This window comes from Ascidiella aspersa, chromosome 8 (assembly GCF_963924565.1).
Source record: "Ascidiella aspersa chromosome 8, kaAscAspe10.2, whole genome shotgun sequence".
NCBI classification, from domain to species: Eukaryota; Metazoa; Chordata; class Ascidiacea; order Phlebobranchia; family Ascidiidae; genus Ascidiella; species Ascidiella aspersa.
Genome location: NC_139454.1, coordinates 7,922,794 through 7,936,438, shown reverse-complemented (window position 1 = coordinate 7,936,438; position 13,645 = coordinate 7,922,794). Strand labels below are relative to the sequence as shown.

General features: G+C 35.6%; 1 protein-coding gene across 1 annotated transcript in view; it reads right to left on the bottom strand.

Annotated features, from left to right (window-relative positions):
• The window catches only part of LOC146135626 (nucleoprotein TPR-like), a 58,189-nt gene extending 47,935 nt beyond the window's left edge, over positions 1-10,254 (bottom strand). The window contains exons 1-12 of the mRNA XM_083396093.1: positions 10,101-10,254; positions 8,854-8,958; positions 8,048-8,218; positions 7,838-7,899; positions 7,430-7,585; positions 6,759-6,902; positions 6,038-6,206; positions 5,545-5,617; positions 4,523-4,664; positions 4,028-4,120; positions 2,374-2,586; positions 1,288-1,503 (exon numbers count right to left, since the gene is read on the bottom strand). Of these exons, the coding sequence (XP_083252219.1) occupies positions 1,288-1,503; positions 2,374-2,586; positions 4,028-4,120; positions 4,523-4,664; positions 5,545-5,617; positions 6,038-6,206; positions 6,759-6,902; positions 7,430-7,585; positions 7,838-7,899; positions 8,048-8,218; positions 8,854-8,958; positions 10,101-10,254 (1,698 nt within the window). The remainder of the gene's footprint in view (positions 1-1,287; positions 1,504-2,373; positions 2,587-4,027; positions 4,121-4,522; positions 4,665-5,544; positions 5,618-6,037; positions 6,207-6,758; positions 6,903-7,429; positions 7,586-7,837; positions 7,900-8,047; positions 8,219-8,853; positions 8,959-10,100) is intronic.
• Positions 10,255-13,645: the final 3,391 nt, after the last annotated feature.

Sequence of the window (13,645 nt, the reverse complement as noted above, 5' to 3'; positions counted from 1 at the left end):
CAGCATTTGTTAAAGTTAAGCTATAAAACATAGCACCAAAAACAAAAATGTAAAATGTTTATGTACAAATAATGCTTCTAAATATTACAACAGTTAAACTATACAACATAGCATCCAAAAAAAAAGAGTTAAAATGCTTATGTACTTATATTTCCTTGAAATGACTTCAACATTATTAGTGACTCATATTCAAAAATATTTCTCATTCAACTTTATGACGTTAAATTTTAATAAAAATTGCAGCATATTCAAACGCTTGCTATATTCGTGACGTAACAGCCCATTGGCTGCCTCCCATTGGTGTGTAGTTTAAATTATTTGAGGTGTTTGTTTAAATGTGTAGCTTTTAACTTGCTGAACAAATCCCCGAGAAAAACGAGGTAGAGGAGCCGCATACATCATTCAAAAACTTTTTAAAACAAAATTTATAGGTTTTCGAAGAAATAAAATTGGACCACTCGTCGTATTTCGATTAAAATTCGAAAAAAAAACAGTATAAATTATTCCTTGGCCAGCACAGGATTTTTGAGTACCGACATTTTTAGTTACCTCTTTTTTAGTTTTGTTATACAAATGTTTTTGATATATTTACCTTCTAAGATAGAAATCATAGGGTTGGATGGCAAACCATGGTATTACGATCCGGTCTGATGCCAATGACGTCATTACTATGCTCACACAAGCACCAAAACTACTATTTTTGATTAATTTTCCTTTCAAAATAAACAGTCGTTGGGTTGAGTCACAAATCAATATCCCTACTTGGCGTCAGGTTTTGCTTCCGATCCGACATTATCGGGCATTTCTAGGGTTGACAAGAAAAATACCACACTCACACACAATACAAAAACGCTACACACACACAAGAAAACAATGCAACACACACACACAAGACAAAAACGCTACACACACACAAGAAAACAATGCAACACACACACACAAGACAAAATACCATACACACACACACAAGACAAAAACGCTACACACACACAAGAAAACAATGCAACACACACACACACACACAAGACAAAATACCACACTCACACACACAAGACAAAAACGCTACACACACACATAAGACAAAATACCATACACACAAAAAAGACAAAAATACCACACACACAAACAAGACAAAAATATCACACAACCACAAGACAAAAATAACACACAGACACACAAAAAAAACAAAAATAACACACACACACACACAAAAAAAAATAACACACACACACATACAGACAAAACAAAAATGCCACACATACACACACAAGAAGAAACTTAACTCACGGCTAGAAGCTTCTGGTTCTGCTCCTGCAGTTCGCCGATATCTTTGAACGTAACCAGGGTGCGTGTGATCAGCTCCGACGAGCTGCTGACGTCATTGCACGAGCCGTCGTCATTGACAACCAGCAGCGATCGGTCGGCGCGGCTGCGTTGCCCGGGCGACGACATTTGCACCTGACGACCGCGAAGCTCTTCGACTTCTTTCAAGAGGAAACGGATCTGAGGAGAGAATTCATATTTGAAAAAATATAAAAATATTCCTTTGGAACACAATATACAGGTTTTTAGTAATTTCAGTAAAAATATCAACACTTGATTTTCACACTAATGATGGTATTCGTTATTGCTGAAACGTGTGTAAATTGCGAAATGTCGATTTTATCGAATATTATGGATTTGATATTTTTACTGATATGACATTCCTGTCCTGGAAGATTCTGGGAAAAATAAAATATGCACACCACACATATGTGTCATTTGTCAACAACAGAAATCTGGCACAGTTGCTGAAGGTCAACAAATGTAATCTAGCACTTCTGCTTTTTGTCGTCAAGACCAGGGCTGTGGAGTCGGTTAAAAATCACCCAAATCCGACTGCGGCCAATAAAATAATCCCGAGTCCGACTCCCGAATCCAGAGTCCGATTCCGGCTAAATGGGTGATTTCGTCGAGTCTCGAGTCCGACTCAGATTCTCCAACGTGTATTCCGCCAATTTACGTAACTAAATACGGTGAATATTCAGCAATCCACTCATAGGGGTGTCATATAATTCATTCACCCACAAAATAAGTTTGGAAAATAACCATGATGTGCTATTCCACCTTTTATTATTAACAGTTGGCTTGCAAAGCTAAAAAGGTCGAGTAGCTAAACACCATCTTGATTAAGACGTTTCGATACGAGCTTGTATCATCTTCAGTTGAGAAGCAAGACGATACAAGTTCGTATCGTCTTAATCAAGATGATGTCGATTTACTCGACCTTTTTGGCTTTGCATTTCATTGTCAAGCTACATTACAGATCCGTGCACACTGCACAGTGTACCAAAAAAATAAAAATAAAAATTCGCAAAGTGCGAAAAAATCTACCTGTTTTGATAGATCGTTCGCCTCCTTTCGGCATCGCGCGTTTTCGCGTTCCAGATGTGCACTGTGGCGTGACGCGTCATCGGCTTCCTGACGTAACTGCTGGAAGTTGAGAGCCGCCTCGTCGGTCTGTGACGTCAGCTGGTTGATGGTGACCAGCGCTCGCTCGTAATCCTCGCGCTGGCGCTTAAGGATCGGAGCTTTGGCGTTCAGTTCCTGGGCGTAAAAGTTGCATAGTCAGCGGAAACAGTTTGCTATAGACATCCGATCCGTCAGAAATTAGTGAGGTCTAAGCAAAACGGTCTACGACAATTAGGGCATTCAAAGGATTAAAAAGCCCGACTTTTAGACTTTGAGGTCTTGGACAATGCACTAATTTGACCAAACAAATGTGCATAATGAATACACTTTGGCATTTTGTCCGATTTGATTCGGGGTTATGATTCGGGTTAGCGTTTGGGTTAGGGTAGGTCAAGTGTTATTAATTCTATCTTACACTCTTTGTGATCTTTTGTGAATTTTCAGCGAATATTTTCAATTTATCTGCGCCGGGAGTTTACCTAAAGGTCCGAATTAGTGTATTTCCACAACCTCAAGGTCTAAAAGTCAGGCTTTCTGCCCTTGGATGTCCTAATTTTCGTAGACCTTTTGCTTAGAAATGCACTAATCTCTAATGGACCGAGTGCTATAGATCAGGTGTAGTTTGATTGCGATCGATTGAAATATTTTTTTTAAATCTTTCGATCGACTGGTTCAGTAGAAAAGTCACAAGAACACTTATAAGACATTTTAAGCGTTAATTGCACTCCAACCCAGCGATGTAGGTTGATTTGTTACGTCAAAGAACGCTTTATTACGTTATAGGCTTGTCCAGACAACAATTGTTCATTTTAATGTTCTAATGACGTAGCACATATTCGACGCGATCGACCTGGTAAAAAGGTAGCGATCGACGTGTAGGCTACCCCTGTTATATAAGACCAATGGGCCTGAACTACTGCTGACTTGTTGGGGTATTCAGGGCCTACTTCTACTTGGCCAATGGTAAGAACCCAGCCACGACCTTTACCTTGTTTCTTTCCTTTTTCTTGGTTGAATCCACCATTTGTGCTACTAAAATACTTTAGCGTGATGCGACCGCGTATTCCAGCTTAAAGCGTGATTAGTGATTATTAAACTGATTTTAACCCGGTTTTGACGGTGTGTCTGTTTTTAAAACGTTGGGTTTAAAACGTTTATTAACTAAATAAGGAAAATAAAATAGCATAAAGTGAAAAAAACGACGACGGTATTTTTGTGTTGACGATTTCAATTTTCTTTTTTTTACACTACTGGCTATTTTCGAGTTTTTGCAAACAAAGTTGCAACTTTTACTATTTGATATTTGCTTTTAAAATTAAAAACAAACAATTCAAGCGTATAGCCTACTTGCTGAAATAAAATAAATCATAGTTTCCCGCATGATCAATTAAAACCGTAAGTAAGTAACAGGCCGTAAGGTTTTAAATTTTTTTTACTACTTTCACTGAGTAGAAATAACCCGTGTATTATCGGTTTTAGTAAAAACTGTTTCCAGTAGCTTTCGGTAGTACGCAATATGGTGAACAACAACAGAAAAGTAAAAATAATATATAAAGGAGATAGCCTTTTCTGTTACCTCTAAGATGGAATCCATGGCCTCATTTAATCGCTTGTTTTCTTCTTTTGCCACAATCAGTTCGTCGCTTTGCTCGACGTATTTTGAGTAAATCTTTGGAAATTTAAAATCGAATCATTCACTAGTAAACTATTAACATTTAAATAAAAAATAGAAAGTAATATGAGAATAAGGCTTCATATTATAAATGAAAATGTTTTTTTTCCTTTTTTCAATTTTAAATAATGTCGTTAATTTTAATCACATACCCCACGAATGTAACTAACGACAGTACGACATTTGGCGTTTTAGAAAACTAAATGGTCGATAGTTAATGCAATTAATAATCAAATATCAAACTTAACAGCATAATCTAACAAAACAGATGTTTATATACCACAAACACGGTGCTTTGCAAAAGAAAGTCAGTATTTAAAAAAGAAACATAATAAAAATTTGACCGATTTTGTTAAGCCTAAGGTCAAGAGATCAATAAACAGCATCTATTTGGTTTACCTGAGTAAGAGTCATGCCAGACTTGATGAATCGGCTTGTCATGGCGGCAGTTGGACAGAGTTCTGATAATTCTTCGTCGCTTAATTCGCGCTTTCTGTGAACCGTGATCAGGTCGTTGGCATTTTCAAGCTCTTTTTTCAACCTAAAAAGTATATTTAATCAAAAAATGAAAATTGACAAGTTGGTAAGCTAAAAGTTTTTAGTGTTTTTGTGATTAGTGGCGCATCCCTTTAAACCAGCGTTTCTTAATCAGGTGAATGGTTCACCCCAGGGTTAATGAAGGTTTCGCAGGGGTTAACCAACCAAAAGGGGTGAACCGTCAGAAATGGATGATTGCTTGCGAGCAGGGTGGATATTCTGTGTTTTTTTTTGTGCTTTTGTAGCTTTATATCTCTGGACTCGAGAAATTGTAGATTTGCAATGGAAAAACTTAGCTTGAGTTGATCCTAACAAAAATTGAAACAGCCCAAGTCATTTTGTTCTGTTATATATAGACAACATAGTTTTATCGTAATATGAGACCAGCGTGAAAGAAATCTGGAGAGAGATGCTAGGGGGTGAACGAAACTAAAAAAGTGACGAAGCACTGCTTTAAACCAGCTGATCTTAAACTGGGGCCGTAATGTGATTTTAAGAGGTCGTATAATTTATTTAAAATGCTGTCAGAAAATTGAAACATACAGTCTTATTTGTAGATGTATACTGATTAATCTATCTGAGCAATGTTGTTCCCGCCTTTATATTTTCATTGTCATCGGCAAATAATTATCTTTGATTAACTCACAAGCAACCGAGAATGTTATTATTTACAAACAATACTTATTGTAATTTTGAGTAGGCATTCACGGTATATCACAATGTATAGCATCAAAAAGTTTGGTCCCTTGTTATATTTGTAAACATTGAACTAAAATCAAAGGCAGAGTATTTACTTATCAATAACATCTCTTTGACAATGTGAATGATACGAGCACAAAACATCATTTTTTTTTATAATATAATTTTACAAAAAATGCCGCCACCTCTCTGTTTCAACAGTCTTTTCCATCAACTTGTTCTGAGATTCGTGAAGCTGAGCTTGAAGTTCTTCAGTCTCTGCACATAAATTTGTGAATCGATGTATAAAAGTCAGCTAACATGATAAAATTGTTGGTAAACACAAACAGTATAAAGTATAGGGGAGACCTGTGTTGGCAATCAACAACATTTTTACTTTAGATAACTTGTTTTTTTCAAGTTACCTACAGGTAATATTAGGAAATCTAATTCTATTGAAAAAAAATTGTGAGTTTATTAAACACAAGATACCCTTTTTGTGGAATTTAAAGCCATACATCGACAAAAGTCTTAAAATGCAATTTTAAGTTTATGCCAACCTGAGCGACAAACTATTTGATTTAACTTTTATGGGCTAAGAACTAAGACATTAGTCGTAATGATAAAAATAAAAAGTCAAAAAATATACATTTTTCACTTTGTTTCGAAAAAGATTTAGATATGAAGAAAGTTTCTTACTGTTTGCACTTGATTTGACCAAGGTCTGGAGTTCCTCGACGGCCGATATAAGTTCACTGGCCTTCTTGTCGGCGTCCTCGGACGACGCTTTGTAAAGCTGCGCAAGGCGAACTTGCGACTGAAGCTCGTTTCGGTGCATTTCTTCCATCGAGTGAAAGTCCTCTGTAGTCTGATAAAAAAGAGAGAAAGCAAAATCACAATTAGAAGAAAAACTGCACTGAAAAACGAGCAATTACCTGGATTATTAACATAGCTTATTTTAGTTACATCGAGTTTGGTTAAATAGTCAGGAATCTTACGGAATCGGGAGACCGACATTTTGACCAAAGTTCAAAATATGTAATTATTTTACACTGCCAAGACAATAAGGATTGCCAAATATAAGTTTTTGTGGACATATTACATTTTACAGCAAACTCTCAAGATGTATTGCAAGGTTTTTGTATAAACATTTTTCAACAGATAATGAAAAAAGGTCGAGTAGATTGACATCATCTTGATCAAGACGTTTCGATACGAGCTTGTATTATTCTCAGTTAAAGGTCTTAATCAAGATGATGTCGATCTACTCAACCTTTTTGTCTTTTTCTTGTTATGTGTTCATACAAAAACCTTGCAATATACAACTTTAGGCAATTTCATTGTAAAAAATCAATTTGCAATCTAGGATTGAAAGTTTAACGAATCTCTGTCACAAAACATATGCACAACACTACAAAACCTTTGTATTTTTCTCATGAAGGTCTTTCAGTTTTTCCTGCAAGTCAAGTTGGTCCTTTTTGAGATCATCTGTTGTGTTCTTTAAGGTCTTGACCTCATTACAAGATAATCCCAACTGGCTTCGAAGAGAAATTATCTCATTTTCCTAAAAAAGTGTTTTTTGTTCATTGTTAAGACCCAACATACATTTTACTCTTTCTATAAATAACAGATAATAAGTTATTTGTGTACCTACATGGCAGTGATCTATAAAAATTTCTAGCATTTTTAAACATTTTTCAAATAAAAAAATCCTATTTCAAAATTTAGGATTACAAACAGACAAAACTGTTTTACCAATAGTATAATATTACAAAATTTGTACATTGAAAGCTGCACACACATATATATCAAACTAATATAATTTAGTCCAGTGGTTCTGAAATGCTGTAAGAGGGCAACAGAGCATAAAAGTTTGCGAACCACTGATCTAGCCCCTCTGAAGTCGTTTTTATCAACGTCCAACAATAACAGATTACAAATCATAGTACACCAAACGCCAGGCTAGAAATACAAATAGCATGTTGTGGGGTATAAATTTACGACCTCCAGCCATACCTGGACCATCACTCTAAGTAGGATGTTGCCTTGATAGTTTTAAACAAATAGCATCTTATTGTATGTATTTTCAACCTTTTCTTTCCGATATAAAAGTAGTTGGTTGTTTTTTTGGTTGAGCTCTTCAGTCAGCGAAGCATTTTGCTGCGTCAGCATGTCTTTTTCATGCTCAAGACGTTTAGTTTGGTAATGTGTGGTGACTTCAGAACTGCTGATCTCATCCAATTTGAGCTGTAATATTTTTTTTATAGTTATAATAAATAAACAGCAGCGCTTTATTACTGTCATTAAGTCAGTGTAAAATACCAAAATTAAACTTGCAAATACCAAAATTAAACGTAACTTTATTTATTACACTTGTTTGGTGCATATATATAATATATAATATGTAGTATAATACACTAAACATAAATGGTAACGTAAGGACAAAGCAATTCCATGTAAATAGTTTGTTTTTTATTGTAAATTAAAAAACAAACAAACCTGCAATTCATTTTTTCCTGTTAGGGCTTCACTAAGCCGATCTGATACAGTTTTCCATTCATCTGCCAAAGAAGATAAAACTTGTTGTGCGAAGATAATAATTACAAAATATGTTGAAGGATAACATTTTAATGGGGCTGTACATTGCTGGTTAAAACTTTCTCTTGATTTTTTAGAAACTAAAAAAAAAATTAATTTTAAATGCCTTACCATTCAGCTGTGAAATTTCTAGGTCCCGCTTTTCAATGATGTGCTGAAAATTGAGTTTCTCGCCAGACCAAGTTTCTTTTATACGTCGCAGCCCAATGTTTTCTTGTTGTAACTCGTGAAATGAAGTTTCCATGGTGCTGATCTTCAGCTTACTTTCCTTCAGTTCATTTTCTTCATGCAACAATATCAATTACAATACTATATCCAGTGTGTGTCGTTTCTAATGCTCCATGGTGCCGAGTGGGTAATAGGGATTACAGGATTTGTGAATCTCATTTTTGTTGTATTGGTAAGAGTCCTAATAATTCTGTGTGTCTTATTAGAGTGCATTAAATCAAACTATACTCTGTAGATTTAATTGGTGGTGCTTCAATTTCATTTATGGTGACATTTTGACATTACAGTAGTAAACCAGTTACGCAACTTCTAGTAAGGATAATTTTGACTTTTGTGATTAAATCAATGCCTTGATATGCATAAAAGATGGTATTTAACTGGATAACTAAGTAGGTAAATCAACACATAATCAATAATGGATGTGTACAAACCAAAACTAGGCAGGCAAATAGCTGATAGACAGTAGGCACTCCATGGGACTATTTAGCTGTCTAACAAAGTATTTAAATTAGAAATGAAAGTAAATCGTGGTAATAATGAAAAACTCAGGAAATTAAATTCAATACTACCTTTACCCGAACCCAAACACTAATCAATGTATAACTACAAATAATTAATAGATCCTTGCATTTTGCAATATGTCGTGTTTAATAGTGTGGGTTATGATACCCCCCAAGAGAAATATTTACCCAATTCTGTACACTTTTCTGATACTTTTCCATGCAGAAGAGATTCAGTATCAAGACGACTTGCATTTTCGATCAGTTTTTTGTCCAATTCATAGCACTTTTGTTCTATAATTCAAAAGATTAGGGTTACACACAAATTATATGTTCAAGGAGTTTGGTCATTGCACTTTTTGAGGTAAGGGAATGTTTTAGTTTCAAGCTAAAATTGCCAAGAAGTTTGATGTTTTTAGTGTAATAGGGTAAAATAAACCTAAGCTGATTAAAATCTTGTTTTTGATATCATCTTTTTTATGATGCTATACCTTATCCAGTTTTGGAAAGTAAGGCCTGCCATGTCACGCAATTTATGTAAAATCAACGTAGAATGCAGCCAGCCATGAAAAATTCCCTCAAACGTGCAAAACTTATGTCGCGCTAACGGTTTTCAGTATAGTACTCCATTTTTAGCTGTGCAAATTTCACAAAAATAGCATTATTACATCCACGCAAATTTCGGCGAAGATGTAATTACAGCCAATTTTAAGCTGCAAAATCCAAAAAAAAAAAAAAGTTTCCAATCTGGTAATGCAAAAAAAAGTTTCCAATCTGGTACCTTACCAATGAATAATTTATGTTTTTACTGTGTTATTTAAAAGCATGTGTGTGCAACTTACTGAAACCAAGTGCACTTACAATAAACGTTATAAAAACTGGTTTAAATAGAGATTAAAAAGTTATCATTAAACATTTTCAGGTTAACATATATTCAAACACTTATAATAGAACTGAACCTCACTGGTTGAAACAGGGCATTTGTTCATCAAATCAAATGATGAGGGTTCGGACCCCTTCCCTTTTCGTAAGTGACATTATCGTTCTTTCAAGCATGATGTCACGACTTGTATTTTAAGAGTGAAGTTATGCCATGTTCGAATTTTTATGAAAAAATGAGTATTTATCAAATAACAGTGCTTTATAACTTTTTAGATATTTCATAGAGATGCTTGCTTTTTAATATGCCATGAAACTATTTAATAGGTATTCTCTACATCTATTGACCCACATTTTTATATTTAACGCACCTTATATTGTATCTGAACCAGTTTTGTAATAACAATGGTCGAACAAGAGCTGAACCGAAACTTAAAAATTGTGCAGTAGTTGATGCCGCGAAACAAAAAAACGTACATTACGTAGTTCCGTCGTCTAGTGGGCTGTTTAATTTGGTTGTGTTCGAGTCCACGATCAAACAATGACTTTTCACTTACCATAATCGGCTTTTATCTTCTCAATTTCCCCCTGCAAGCCTTCGGTAGCACTCTTCTTACTAGAAGCGAAGCCCTCAAGTTTTTGCCGTGAGGAAACAACGAGGTGGTTTAGCTCTTCTTCCGAAAGAATTTCGGCGAGAAGAGACGTCGCCATTTTTTCAATCTCCTCTTACAATTGCGACAATAAAAGCAGAGAACTGCGATACAAATACAATTTGCATGCACTTCAAAAAGAGTTAGCGCCACCTGAATCGGAATATTTTCAACGCCATTTTTAATCAATCCAAAGGAATGTAAATGCAAATACAGTACTAAGCATGTTTATATCGATAAATATTTAGGTACAATGAAAATTTCTTCTTGTTTTGAGATTTTAGATGAATTTAATTAAATTTGTACTATTTATAAGAAATTCATTATAAACATTAACTTTTGAATAGATATAAAATGGAGTTTATAAAGCAAAATAATAGAATGCTAAAATAATTTTAATGCTATAATTTTTTTTTTCGTCGCAAGATTTTTACATGGCATTTCGATTTAGATCAGTGCTTCCCAACCAGTCGGTTGCGACTTATTGGTGGGTCGCGAAGGCATTTCAGGTGGGGCGCAAAGCATTTCTAAATATTACAGTTTTCTGAAAGATCGAGGAATTAATTCTGGGAGTCGAACCGGAACCGAACTGGAACTTTATGAACCGGTTTTGGGTCAATTTTTTTGAACCATAACCGAACCTGAACCGTGTTTCGAACGATTATAAGGAGCCGAACCGGAACTGAACCGAATGATTTGAAAGAACATGAACCTTAACCGAAACCGAACCTGTTAATAAAAACGGTTCGCTCCAGCATGACGTCACAACTTGTATTTTAAAGACTCAAGGTATGCCGTGTTTAAAATTTTATGAATTGCTTCGAACCGAAACCGGAACTGAACCGGATTCTGAAAAAAATCCTTGAACCTGAACCGAACCTGAACCGGAAAATTCAAACGGTTCGACTCCCTGGAAATTATGGCACTACCATTACGGTAGGCTACGTAACGTTTATGCAACAATATCACAAGTAGGCTATACGTAATAACTAGATGTGTTTTCTGTGTCGTATCAACTATTTCAGTACGTACGCCACAAGTAAAGGTGCAGGTTTTGTGTAACGTTACTTTTGGTCATACTTCATTGTGGGGCGCACAATAAACCTTGCATTTAAAGTGGGTCGCGAAATAAAAAAAGTTGAGAAGCACTTATTTAGATGATAAAGTGTCTAAGGTAAGTATGATGAACGAATGTAGCGATAAGAAGTAATGACAAATCGTTTAATATACCATAGTACTTGACTTTCGGCCTTTTTTATTGTTGTTCCGTGTAGGCTACTATCCAGCATGAGTCATTTTAATCTTTTAAAGAATTTTACAGAAATAAAAAGTAACTTTTATCGCTAACTATCCATTTGGTTGCAGGTCAATAAACTCAAAAGCTATTTAGGACACCTTATACATCGTTTTGCGTTATTAACTTAATGTAAATGTTCGGTTATTGTTCACGAAAAGGCACTTCCTTCCAGAAAACTAGAAGATTCTAAAGAAATTTACCAACATATGGCGTAGCGACAGCCACCAAGGCACTTTGATAACCCTATTTATTATTAGAAGCGGGTCATACTTTGTCGCCGTATCCACACAAGCGCAAAGCTTTTGTCGCTCGTTTTATATGATTACCCTCGAGGCGATTTCATTTGAACGATGGGCATCGTGCTAAATCATAAACGTTACTTAAACACGCTCGTTAGTAGTGTTTTTTTTTTACCAAGTTAGCATTTTTTGCAGAGAGTTCGTACCGTTTAAATCACTGAGGGTATTAAAATAAAAAACATATTTCACTCGTGACTATGGAGATAATAAAAAAATTAGGAAAGTTGCAATACGTGATGTCAGGTGGTATGTGCTACTTTTCCGTTACTTAGGCGTTATCGATTAAAAAGGGATTCTTCTGATAAATATATATTCAGCGCCGACGTTTCGATTACCTACACAGGTAATCTCCTTCATGGCAATAAACTTGTAACTTTACAGAAGGGTAGGCCAATAAATATATAGTGATTCAAAATACAAAAAAAAGACAAAAACAAGGTGGCAAAACGAGGCGAAAAAAAGAAAGGCGTTGTCGTCGCCTATTCGATATCAAATAATACCGACATTTCAATCTTTGTTTGCAATCTAACGCAGCGATTTCGAACTAAAAGGAAGATTCTTTAAAAAATAAGGCTAGCAACAGAATTTCCAAGCCCTTTAGCAAATTGTTGCTAGAAAACATCGAAAAACAGTTTTTGAAAGAGCCTAATAACTTTAATAAGTCCATTTGACAACTTCTGGCATGGAACATCCACCCGATCCGTCAGAAATCAGTGCAGTTCTAAGCAAAAAGGTCTACGACAATCAGTGCATTCAAAGGATCAAAAAGTCCGACTTTTAGACTTTGAGGTCTTGGACAATGCACTAATTTGCATTAACAAATGTGCATAAGAAGATTAAGTTTAACAATACTTGACCCAACCAAACCCAAACGCTAACCAGCGCCCTAACCCAAACAATGTGCGATAATTTAATAATTATAACGCTTCAGGCCCCAATACCTCAATTCGTGACGTAATAATCTTAAATACAATGGACGAGAAACCATCCGAGTTTGGGCTTTTTCCCCCAGCATTTAAAGAATTATTAAAATAACGCACATTATTTGGGTTAGGATTCGGGTTAGCGTTAGGGTTTAGGTAGGTCAAGTGTTATTAATCCTATCTCATACTTTTTGTTATCTTTTCTGAACTTTTAATGAATATTTTTAATTTATCTACGCCGGGAGTTTACCTAAAGGTCCAAATCAGTGCATTGCCAGGACCTCAAGGTCTAAAAGTCTAGACTTTTCTGCCATTGGATGCCCTGATTGTCGTAGACCTTTTTGCTTAGAAATGCACTGATTTCTAACGGATCGGGTGGAATATCGGTATCGGTTTAAAATACCAACTGGAGGCAATTGCACGTTCTCACGTGACTCGTTCCAGCGTGACAGCAATGATTAAGTATCATGTGTTTGGTGTATTTGTCTAACGACAGGGTTGGTATATTTGTCTAACACTCGGTGGCAGCACTGAGACAGAAGTGAGTTCGCATTTATTGTAACCAAAGAGACTTCTCTTTAATTGTAACCAATGATACTATAATATAGCATATAGTATCATTGTTCTAACTAAAGTACCGGTACTTGAAATTATTTCCTCTATTGTGCTTCCAGGAATTGCGGAAATTATACAGCGGTTAGATGTGCGACATCCCAGTGATTTTCAGCCTGTATTGTTGCACGAAACCTGTAACAGTCTTGCAATAACTTAAGTGTGCACTTTGGTAAAGGTTTTTAAATTACCTGGCTTGAGTGAACTTAGTCTTTTGAGCAAATAACGGCGCTGGTCTAGAATCCTACCACAGTTATAAAATCAACGCACAAAATTTGAGTTAGGGTGCGGATTAGCGTTTGGATGTGGGTGGGTCAAGTA